Genomic DNA, 12,513 nt, shown 5'->3' on the forward strand with positions numbered 1-12,513 from the left:
ACAAGGCATATTGTGTGTCATACTGCCAGCTCAGACGCTTTGGAGAGCATATTGTTGGGTCACGAAGGTCTAAAACTTATTCCCCAGTTATGATTTTTATTCAATTAATTGATATTCATTTTATTACACTGTTCACTGTAATTATCCTCAAACGGCTCTTAACAAAGCATACATATAGCATAAAGTAGTAGTAGCAGAAATAAAACTACAAGATAATGCAATGGCTAATCATCTGCCATGAACCAAATGTTCTGTAAAGTTGTTGATTTATGTGCGCTAATGGCTTTATTCATATACTGCCATTTCTGATGTATCACTGGTAAGGGGCAAGACAAGCCTCCACTAAAATGCAGATTTCTATAATGTGATGCCATGCAGGCCAGATGACTCGTGTGGCATCACAGAGTTACCCCCACTTTCTTGGAGACCCATTTTTAGTCGCATTTTATTTTCATCTAAGAACCTCAAACTTCAAAGCATTCCATCTTGGATGGTTCGTCGTCCTTATTTTACTCCCCGGCAAGCGTTTTGCCATGGTGGTCTGTCCTCAGATTCCTGTTGTCTTTTCTACCGAGCATTTTTTTGCATTTTTTTTTATGGAGTGCCCACTCAGTCTCAGCTTTGTGACTGTCTTATCGCACTTTCATGTTGTAAAAGACAGCCGGCAGTTCAACCTGGCCAGGATGCCCATGAGATGAAAGGATGGGGGAAGGCAGCTTTTCTAGGACATTGCCTCCCCATGACACTAGACAGCAGCTTCCCTGGAGTGCAGTGGTGTCCCGGATTTCTGCAGGGCACTATAGGACATGTAGTTTAATAGCACAGCTCTGCTGGGTACCGTGGGTGCTGCCAGGGGAAGCTGCAAGGTGATTGTTCTCACCCATAGGACAGAAGAACTTCCGGGCTGAAGAAAATTCAAGTTCTTCACCTGACCTGGAAGTGCCAGCAAGTCACGTGGATGGAAGGACAGAAGCACTTCCTGGTCGGGCACTTTCTTTAAAGGACTGTTGGGAACCCAGCCATCGAGCCAGAGTCAGGTGGAGGTGGACAAGGGTTGCTGGGAGGTGTGGTGGAGATATATATATAGAGAGAGAATTGTGTGTATTATTATTATTACTTGCCTGTTATTTGTGGCTGTGGTGCTTAGGAGTATTGAGCAAAGAAGACAAAGTATTAAAATACTTCTTAGTGCTTTTACCTGGTGTCCCGAGTGTCTGTCTGTTGGGGTAAAGGGGCAACAGTGCCACCCAGTGTCCACAATTTTAACATTGCTCTCCTTCTCAGACATTTCTGTTATTGGACCTCTCATCTCTCCCTCTTTCCACTCTCCAGGGGCCTCATGTATAACGCCTTGCATAGAATTCACACTATAACATGGCGTAAGCACAAAAGCGGAAATGTTCGTACGCACAAAAAAATCCAGATGCATAAATCTGTGTGAACGCCAACTTCCACATTCTTCCGCTACATAAATCCCGGTCAGCGTGAAAAGTAACGCATGTGCACACGCCTGCTGTCCCATCCCAACTCGTTCCAGAATCACGCCTCTTTGAATATGCAAATCAATATAAATAGCCCTTAAGCGCAGCCTTCTGTGAAAAGAAAATGGCAAAAGCACAAGGGAAAATAGAAGAATGTCAGTGAATACCAAGTGGAGGCAAAGAAAAACTTACTATTTGTTGGTTTAAACAGTGGTATAAACAACAAAAGGAAGTTGATCGAGTGACAGAGTGTCGGAGAAACTCGAAAGCTCAAGTTCACAAAGATGCACGGTGCCCGAAATAAAAAATAAGCTTTCACATATTAAAGTCACAGTGAAAAGGAGACTCGTAGCCCCCTGTCTGAGAGTCATAAGAAAGTTTATTAGGATACAGAGAAAAGAAAAAAAAATAGCGACATAGTAGGAAAAACAGGTCAAAATGCCAACTTTAATGTCAAAATTTCCACTTTAATCATGTAGTTCATTTTGTCATTAAAGTAGAACATCATAAACTTCATCTTAAAATTGTTTAATTTACTAGTTTCTCAAATCCCATCGTAACTAAAGTAGCATGTTAAATGCTTTGTTTTGTATTTGTTCTTCTATGTGTGTGAATCACTACGTGCTTCTGGACTTTCTCTTCCTCCGACAGGACACAGAATCCATTACATTCGTGATATTACAGCTCTCTGAATAATTAAAATACTGAGATGTATACGTGATATCATTTTCATGATAATAGGAGTTAAAGCATGTTATTAAACATGGGAACACGGTGGTGCAGTGATTGTTCATGTCTCACGCAAGATGTTTGCTGCACCGTGCGCGACCTTCGATGAAATACTTTATTGTAGCAGTACTGTCTCTTTCAAACGTACTAACCTCCAATTCCTGTCCTTACTTTTCTTTCTTCAAATACCCAATCTCCACACAATCAGCTCTGTAATAGATGTTAAGCCATCTGTAAGCTTAGAACGACGATTCTTCCAAACTTTTAAGGAACATTGAAATATCTTCGTAGTACGTGTTTAATTATTCTATCCATCTATCAGTGTCGCGCCAGTACCAGTAAGAATACAGCATGAGGCAGGAGCAATCCGTGAACAGAGCACCAGCTAATCGCTAGCACTGCGGCAACATGTCATCACATGTTTAATTATTAACAATATAGATTATTTAAATGAAGTTAAAGTTTTATCTGTATAATATAATAAACATATTTTGCTGCATTTCATCTTAAAAATGATATCATCATCAAATATAAATATGCGCTTTATAAAGTAGCTCAGGTTGTGCAATATTAGAACTGTATCACAAGTTTACATTGAGGTGATTGTATTTATAAGTACAAACAGTTCTACAAGGAGCACTTGATGGACTGATTGAGTGCGTTTAGAGTTCTTGGGATTGAAATTGTTTCTGAACTGCAAGGTCCATACAGGAAAGGCTCTGAAGCGTTTGCCGTATGGGAGCAGTTCAATAGACAGCATGGCTGAGGCAGCGTGTGCTTGATGCTGTATACTGATAATTCTCTTTCCGATCAGCTGCTGTAAATCTGTGATTCCCCAGTCAGATACAGTGATATACTGTAAATACTCAAAGTGGTGCAGTGAGAGTAATGTGGAAAAAGATGATCCGCTGTAGCAACCCCTAACAGAAGCAGCTGAAAGAAGAAGAAGGTGCAGTGAGAGTAACAACGCTAGAGCAACTATGGTATTTGGAATACTTTGGCTATTCCCTGGACCATTATATTGTTACAAGTTAATTAAATTCAAATGCCTTAAACTAATAAACAATATGCAGTTAGTTTCAGTGTATATGATAAAGCCGCGTCAAGGATGTGGATCTAAAAAAGAAAGGGTAACCACACAGGAACAGTAGCATTGCTTTGATGCTGGGTGCTGCCAGTTTGCAAAACCGAGCGGAGAACTAGCGTACGCCAGGGTTGGAGCTACCGTGGAAATGTGCGTGGCTTTATGCCAAGTTTAGGTTTTATACATCACGATTTGAGCATGGAAACATTCGTACGCAACATTTTTGTGCGTACGCACCGTTTGTACATGAGGCCCCAGGAGAGGTAGTTTGTTTCTAGACAGAATAGTGGCAATGACATCCTTAGCTTTTCGCTGAAAGTCTGCAGCCATATTTATCAAGCCTCTCTGAATTATTCACACAAAAAGCAATTTCTGAATTCATCCAACCCAAAATAGGACAAGAGAAGAAGTTACGAAGCAACCTACCTCCACTCTGAGCAAGACACAGGAGTACATGTTTGAGAAAGAATGTTGTCACGATGTCACAATACCCTGAGCCACAAAATGGCACTCGTTAAGGATAGCTATTTGCATTAGTCAATGCTCCATCAACTAGGCCTCCTGGTTTCTATGTTCTACAGAAGAGAGGAATGAAGGTCAGTAGGACACACTAAGACAGAATACATGTGTGTGAATGAGAGGGAGGTCAATGGAATGGTGAGGATGCAGGTAGTAGAGCTGATGAAGGTGGATGAGTTTAAATACTTGGGATCAACAGTACAGAGTAATGGGGATTGTGGAAGAGAGGTAAAAAATAGAGTGCAGGCAAGGTGGAGTGGGTGGAGAAGAGTGTCAGGAGTAATTTGTGACTGACGGGTATCAGCAAGAGTGACAGGGAAGATCTGCAGGACAATAGTGAGACCAGCTTTGTTATAAGGACTGGAGATGTTGGCACTGATCAGAAAACAGGAGACAGAGCAGGAGTTGGCAGAGTTAAAGATGCTAAGATTCGCATTGGGTGTGATGAGGATGGACAGGATTAGGAACAAATACATTAGAGGGTCAGCTGAGGTTGGAAAGTTTGGAGAGAAAGTCAGAGAGGTCAGATTGTGTTGGTTTGGAGAGGAGAGATGCTGAGTATATTGGGAGAAGGGTACTAAGGATAGAGCTGAAGGGCAAGAGGAAAAGAGGAAGGCCTAGGAGAAGTTTTATGGATGTTATGAGAGAGAACATGAAGGTAATGGGTGTAACAGAACAAGATGAGGGGGACAGGAAGAGATGGAAAAAGGTGATCCTCAGTGGCAACTTTAACGATAGCAGCCAAAAGAAGAAAAAGAAGAAGATAGTTGTGAACACCGATCTTATGACTGGAGCCAACCGTCCTTCATGACAGAAGCAAGAAGCAATGTCTGCTCATCAACAGAATTGATTCTATTCAGGCTACAAAAAGTACACAGCAGCACTAGAAAAGGTCCAGAGAAGAGCAACTAGGCTGATTCTAGGGCTGCAGGGGATGAGTTATGAGGAAAGATTAAAAGAGCTGAGCCTTTACAGTTTAAGGAGATCTTTAGAGGAGATCTAACTGAAGTGTTTCAAGGACACGTGGACACAATTGGAAACTTATTAAGAGTAAATTTCGTACAAAGATTTTATTTACACAAAGAACAATAGACACTTGGAATAAGCGACCAAGTAGTGTGGTAGACAGTAAGACTTTAGCAACTTTCAAAACTAAACTTGCCATTTTTGTAGAAGAATTTGGTGGATAGGACTGGCAAGCTTTGTTGGGCTGAATGGCCTGTTGTCTTCCAGATTGTTCTAATGTTCAATGCAGTCATTCCAGATGAACACCTCAGTCAAAGAGGTGCAAAAACTCAGTAAATACAAAGAAATGGAGATTAAGATTTTGCCCATGTGGAGCACAAAGTCTCCTATGGTTCCAGTTGTAATCGCCTCAATTGGAACTGCTCGACTGGGTCTCCAGGTTCAGAATATTGCCCTTCTCAGAACTGCCCACACTCTTTGTTAAATCCTGACTAGTGGACAATAAGACCTAAGTAATCCATTGAGTTTCTGGTAAAAAGTAATGTATACAAAAAGATAATAATACTAATAAAAGTAGTAGGAAAAGAAGAAGAAGAAGAAGAAGAAAAAGAAGGAAAACATGGTAAGGTAGGATATTACACTAACTTATTTACATAGACTTAGATCCTCCAATGCTACATAGCATATCGGGCAACAAGTGTTCTCTACCTTTTATGGTCTTTGGTTAAGGTCTCAGCTTTATCCCAATTGATGTTCAGCACCTTCAGGTCTTGTACCATTGTTCTCCTCCAAGTGTTCTGCCGGCATCCATTTTCGTCATTTGGTGTTGGGAAGTGCCCATATCATTGCCATCCTTTGGATCTAATGGCTCTCCATTCGAAAGGATGTAGCTAGCCAGTTGAAGTCTTCTGCAGGCAACTGTGATATGCAGTTTGTACAAGCCACTTCTTTGTAGAACATCTTCATTGGTGATGTGATCATAGTATTGGATCTTGAAAATTCGGGGTGGAAGATATCAAGCTTCTTGTTGTTACTTGCTGACACCTTCCAGGTTTCACTGGTGTAAATGGCTATAAGAATCACAATAGAGGTAAGCAGGTGAAGCTTGATCTTCAGGACTATAACCTTGAAAAACTGCTATGGAAGTGACAAGAAAAATCTCAACAATATTGCACTAAGCCATACATAATTGTTTCCATTTCACAACAACATCAAGAATAATACAATTTGAATCAATGAGCACCTGTGTTTGATACCAGGATATTGATTGCAATTCACATATGCTCGCTCATCCACCATTTGGACAATGATCTTTATGTGTGTGCCAATTTGCACGATTGCAGTTTGCTTTAACTTTGCCTCACATGAACTGGTGTGGAAATGTATAAATCTGCAAAACACCTCACATGTTGTGTTGGCGTTCAACGTTTGGTGCAAAAATCGAGAAATGTTTAGTTATGATATAACCAAATCATCACTATTGCATTTTTCCTATAGCCAAAACAATATAATATTACCAACACTCATTTAGGTTGGCAGTGTATGGCTTCTTCGAATAGATGGAGCGATCATGTGACTTACAAGATTTGTTAGGAATATTATTCCTTCTCTGGCAAATCCATATCTATATATGAGTTAGTTGTTATTCAGCGTTCCTAAAACACTCCACTTTTCCTGGAATGTGCATGCCAGTCACTACCTTAATGCCAGCTTCTCACAGTTCCTAGTGAGTTCCTAAATTCTGCTGAAGTTAGGAGTAGTTTCCTAAATTTTGAAAACTGATAAAATGCTATTACTCCAACTCCTAGGAATACAACAAAATTTGCATCACCCTGAGATTTATTGGTTGCAAGACATGGATGCTATCCAGTGACCTGATACGAAGACTGGACTCCTTCAGTACTGTGTCTCTTCAGAGAATCATTGGGTCCCGCTGGTTTGACTTTGTTTCGAATGAGCGGTTGCTCAAAGTGTCCCGAATGAAGCACATTACCTGCATCGTGTGGGAGCATCAACTACGGCACTACGGCCATGTGATGCAATTCCCCAGTGGTGGTCAGCTCACAAGGTATTCAATGTTGAGGACCAGAGTGGCTGGACCAGGCCAAGGGGATGCCCACGTAACACCTGGCTGCAGCAGATAGAGGGTCATTTCTGGAGGCAAGGACTCAATCGTGTGTCTGCATGGGGGGGTGCCAACAAGAATCCTGAGCTGTTTCGTTGTGTGGTGGGTGTGGCACCTGACCTGACCTAAGATTTATGAAGCAGTTAGGATTATTTTCCTACTTCAATATGCTTAATAAAATGCGGGCACTAGTCTTTCTATATACTTCGCATTTTAGCAAGTTTAATTTCTCAGTCTTACTCTGCTGGATATCTCAGCATTGGTGATCAAAGGGTCATCCAATTTGTGTATTAGAAAATGGTATGCTCTGGTGGAAATTCTGTGGAGCCAGGTGACCTGTGCTTGCCACCATTCTCTTCCTCCTTCTTCTTAAATCTTGTCTGATGTGTCCCTCCTAGGTTTTGTTCTGGCAGTTTTTCTCTTAAATTTTTTAATAGGTCAAATTCTATGGTTGATTGGAAGTGGGATAGGGTAGTGTTTTACTGTTATTACTGTCATTACTATTGTCTTCTTTTGACAGTTTATTTTTGGAGAAACCTGTTGGATATTATTATTTCTGTTGCTCATTGATGCTCTTTAAACTTCAGAATCTGACTTTGTGGTCCACTTTTTGGTTATTAAGCTACAGTACCCAGTGATTAGACTGGGCAAGGCAGACGGGGAAAAATATGGGAATAATACTGGGAAAAATAGCAGCTTTTGGGATGTTCTATGACAGTGTGGTTGCCAGTGCCTTTTTCTTCGCTGTGGCATGCTGGGGGAGCAGCATGAAAATGGCAGACATCAGGAGTCTAAACAAACTAATTCAGAAGGCTTCCTCTGTGGTAGGAGAGAAAATGGACAGCTTGGAAACTGTGGCAGATCAGAGAATGTTGTCTAGGCTTTGGTCTGTTATTGAAAATGCTAATCACCCACTTCATAGTGTTGTGGTTGGACAGAGGAGCGTTGTCGGCAGTAGACTGACGAGCATCAAGTGCTCCACTGAACGTCACAGAAAATCCTTCCTCCCCACAGCCATCAGACTCTAGAACTCCTTTTCAGGTCACTCACCCACACTTTAAGCTATTATCCTTTTTCTTTATTGGATATCCAGGTACATTTTTCAAGTACTTGAAATGTGCAACCTACTATCTGTTCTTGTGCAATAAATTGTCTTCTCTTCACATGAGAATAACCTTATTTGTTCTCAGAATGTGCAATATTAACTTAAGGTGCAACACTCTGCACTCTAGTTTGATACTTACATTTATTATACTCTATTTATATTTACATGATTACTTTATACTTGCTCTTAGTATAACATGTCCCTTGTCTGTTGTTAAGTTGTAACATAAGTAAATTCCTTCGGGATTAATAAAGTTTTCTGATTCTGATTCTGACATACATGTAGAAGAAAAAAAATTATAAAGGAATTTTGGAAAGGAATAAAATCTTTGATTCAGCAGGTGGCAGGAAGTGATATCAGCATCAGCCACACAGCAATAAAAGCAGATAGGGACCCAAATTATCTAAACATTCTGAATGTACTTTTCCCATTTGAAAATGTTCTGATGCGCTTCGTACAGCTGGATTCTCACCATATGCTTCTTTTACAGATATCAATATGGCTGGAGAGCCGAAACCCTACAGGCCAAAAGCTGGATCTAAGAGACCACTGTCTGCGCTTTACAGGTAAGTCAATTCAGCCTTGAAGTTATTGTATGTTTAATTAAAATTTATAAAGTGATTGGTCTCACTACCAGTCACAAGTTTCAGAATACCTCCATTGCTTTTTTAGTTTTTATGAATTTGTGAATTTCCCCTTGGGATTAATAAAGTATCTATCTATCTATCTATCTATCTATCTATCTATCTATCTATCTATCTATCTATCTATCTATCTATCTATCTATCTATCTATCTATCTATCTATCTATCTATCTATCTATCTATCTATCTATCTATCTATCTATCTGTGAAAATACACGCAGTTTGATGTCTTAATCTTTCATGAAATCAAAGCATAGAACAAATAAACCAAAAAAAAATAACTCAAGGATTCATTAAGGGTACAAAATTTTACTCACATTTTTGATTCCTCCAAATCAAAACAGCCAAACACACACACGGCAGTCTTTCTATAAGGGAAATCAAATGTTAGTCAGAAAGATCTTCCCGCAAATGTGTTGCCCTTGTAGGTTGTTTTCCTTCCACCCTTCTGTCCAGTTCATCCCATACTAACTCAATGGTGTGGGGGGTTAAGTCTGGAGACTATGCTGGCCAGTCCGTGTTTTGTTCTTTTCTTTTAATATTGTAGCGACGGATGGCACTGACTTCCCAGGAGACTCTGTGGTGCTGCAGCTAAAATTAAAGTTAATTATGATTTAATGTATGCTGTATTTTAAAATAGTTCTTGTGTTTAATGTTGGGTTATAGCTTTTGGTAACAGGAGTGTTTTATTAAAGATTACCCCTGTAGACCCCCGTGACCCTGTGTTCGGATTCAGCGGGTTGGATAATGGATGGATGGATGGATGGGAAGGTTGGAATTTGCCTACTACTACTAACCAATGCTGCCTGGTGTAGGAGTCCTGTGTGAATACCAGGGGTCGCTGTTGCCCCTTTCAACCCAACAGATAGCCGCTCAGGACATAGGGTAAAACCAATGAGAAGTATTTTAATGCTTCTTCTTCTCCTTCAGTGCTTCCAAAGCACCACAGCCACAAAAACCACAATTAATAAACACAGTTATACAATATTCTTCTCCTCCACACCTCCCAGCAAGCTCTGTCGTACTACCTCCCAACTCTGCTGGGTCTCCAACAGTCCTGTATATAGTGCCCGACCCTGATGTGCTTCTGTTCTTCCTTCCATGTAACTTGCCAGCACTTCCAGGTCAGATGGAGAATTCCAATTCTTTAATCAGCCCGGAAGTAATTTGGGGCTTCCATCCTCATGACTTCCTAGTACTACAAGGGAAGAATGAATCCCAAGGTCCTTTTACAGCTCCCCCTGGCGGCACCCACGGTACCCAACAGGACTGAGAAACCAGACTCCAAGTCCCAGGATGCCCTGTGGGAATCTGGGGCACCACTGCATTGCAAGGGATCTGCCATCTAGCATTTTGGGGGAGGCAGTGTCCTAGAAAAGCTGCCTTTCCCCACCCTTCCATCTCAGGGGCATCACATCCCGGTCATTGCCTCTTCCAGCTTTTGCCATCGGGCAAGAGATACAGAGCAATGAAAACCAGGACAAACCTCCTTAAAAAGAACTTTTATCCAAAAGCAATCATGGCCCTGCATAAAACTGCTCCATATCATTCTCCCAATGTGCAATATAGACCTTAAGTCAACCAGTGCAATTTGTACATTTAACCAGTGCAATTTATATATTTTGTAAAGTACTTTTATTACTATTCGGTTTGTTATTATTTTCTCTCTTCTTGTCTTTTTAACTCTTATGCCTCACACTGAGTTGACTGCACCTTCAATTTCGTTGTTCCTTTGTAAAAGTGACAATGATAATAAAGATCTATCTATCTATCTATCTATCTATCTATCTATCTATCTATCTATCTATCTATCTATCTATCTATCTATCTATCTATCTATCTATCTATCTATCTATCTATCTATCTATCCTGGCCGGGATGAGCTGCCAGCCGTCCGCCACACCTAAAGAGGTGTGCTGAAGTTGTGTATTGCTGTTTTGTAGTGATTGCGTTACTTGAATGTATAACTCTACCAATAATAAAAGAAAAAGTGTTCTTTTATACATTGAGTGTGTCTATGTGTCACAATATATTTTTGACTTAGCCTGGAGGTGTGTTTTGGCTCATTATCTTGCTGTAGTTTGAACCCCTGACCTGCTAGACTTAGACCAAAAGGTATCACACGTGGGATGGGAGTTGTAGTGCCATGAGTCAGCACAGCTGGGTCCCCCCATGGGTGCTGCCAGGGAGTGCTGCAGGGAAGTTACGATCCCTGTTTTTCTTGACGTCCACTTTGACATGGAAATGCTTTCATAGGGTTGTGCCCTGACACCGGAAGCACTTCTAGTTCCAACAAAAATGGAAGTCATCCAGGTTCCTCCAGTTGAGTTGGGTGGAAGGAAGGCAATACTCACTGGAGGAAAGCGGACGTACAGAAGAGAAGAGAAGGAAGGAAGGAAGGAAGGAAGGAAGGAAGGAAGGAAGGAAGGAAGGAAGGAAGGAAGGAAGGAAGGAAGGAAGGAAGAATCATTTGATTGGTATTGTGTTTTTGCAACCTTTCAAAAAGCTTTTGTAAGGTATTGGTACAATACTGTTTTGAACCCATGTTTACAGTGCATCTGGAAAGTATTCACAGCGCATCACTTTGTCCACATTTTGTTATGTTACAGCCTTATTCCAAAATGGATTAAATTCATTTTTTTCCTCAGAATTCTACACACAACACACCATAATGACAACGTGAAAAAGGTTTACTTGAGATTTTTGCAAATTTATTAAAAATAAAATAATTGAGAAAGCACATGTACATAAGTATTCACAGCCTTTGCCATGAAGCTCAAAATTGAGCTCAGGTACATCCTGTTTCCCCTGATCCTTGAGATGTTTCTGCAGCTTCATTGGAGTCCACCTGTGGTAAATTCAGTTGACTGGACATGATTTGGAAAGGCACACACCTGTCTATAGAAGGTCCCACAGTTGACAGTTCATGTCAGAGCACAAACCAAGCATGAAGTCAAAGGAATTGTCTGTAGACCTCCGAGACAAGATTGTCTCGAGGCACAAATCTGGGGAAGGTTAGAGAAAAATTTCTGCTGCTTTGAAGGTCCCAATGAACACAGTGGCCTCCATCATCCATAAGTGGAAGAAGTTCGAAACCACCAGGACTCTTCCTAGAGCCGGCCAGCCATCTAAACTGAGCGATCGGGGGAGAAGGGCCTTAGTCAGGGAGGTGACCAAGAACCCGATTGTCAGAGCTCCAGAGGTCCTCTGTGGAGAGAGGACAACCTTCCAGAAGGACAACCATCTCTGCAGCAATCCACCAATCAGGCCTGTATAGTAGAGTGGCCAGACGGAAGACACTCCTTAGCAAAAGGCACATGGCAGCCCGCCTGGAGTTTGACAAAAGGCACCTGAAGGACTCTCAGACCATGAGAAAGAAAATTCTCTGGTCTGATGAGACAAAGATTCTTTGGTGTGAATGCCTGGCGTCACGTTTGGAGGAAACCTGGCACCATCTCTACAGTGAAGCATGGTGGTGGCAGCATCATGCTGTGGGGATGTTTTTCAGCGGCAGGGACTGGGAGACTAGTCAGGATAAAGTGAAAGATGACTGCAGCAATGTACAGAGACATCCTGGATGAAAACCTGCTCCAGAGCGCTCTTGACCTCAGACTGGGGCGACGGTTCATCTTTCAGCAGAACAACGACCCTAAGCACACAGCCAAGATATCAAAGGAGTGGCTTCAGGACAACTCTGTGAATGTCCTTGAGTGGCCCAGCCAGAGCCCAGACTTGAATCCGATTGAACATCTCTGGAGAGATCTTAAAATGGCTGTGCACCGACGCTTCCCATCCAACCTGATGGAGCTTGAGAGGTGCTGCAAAGAGGAATGGGCCAAACTGGCCAAGGATAGGTGTGC

At 41.5% G+C, this 12,513-nt stretch overlaps 1 protein-coding gene across 9 annotated transcripts in view; it reads left to right on the forward strand.

Moving 5' to 3' along the window:
• Positions 1-12,513, forward strand: part of LOC114653202 (RNA-binding Raly-like protein) — a 1,200,559-nt gene that overhangs the window by 1,060,073 nt on the left and 127,973 nt on the right. For all 9 annotated transcript variants that reach the window (XM_051929289.1, XM_051929291.1, XM_051929292.1 and 6 more), the window contains one exon: positions 8,500-8,575. In XM_051929289.1, the coding sequence (XP_051785249.1) occupies positions 8,500-8,575 (76 nt within the window). The remainder of the gene's footprint in view (positions 1-8,499; positions 8,576-12,513) is intronic.

This window comes from Erpetoichthys calabaricus, chromosome 6 (genome assembly GCF_900747795.2).
Source record: "Erpetoichthys calabaricus chromosome 6, fErpCal1.3, whole genome shotgun sequence".
NCBI classification, from domain to species: Eukaryota; Metazoa; Chordata; class Cladistia; order Polypteriformes; family Polypteridae; genus Erpetoichthys; species Erpetoichthys calabaricus.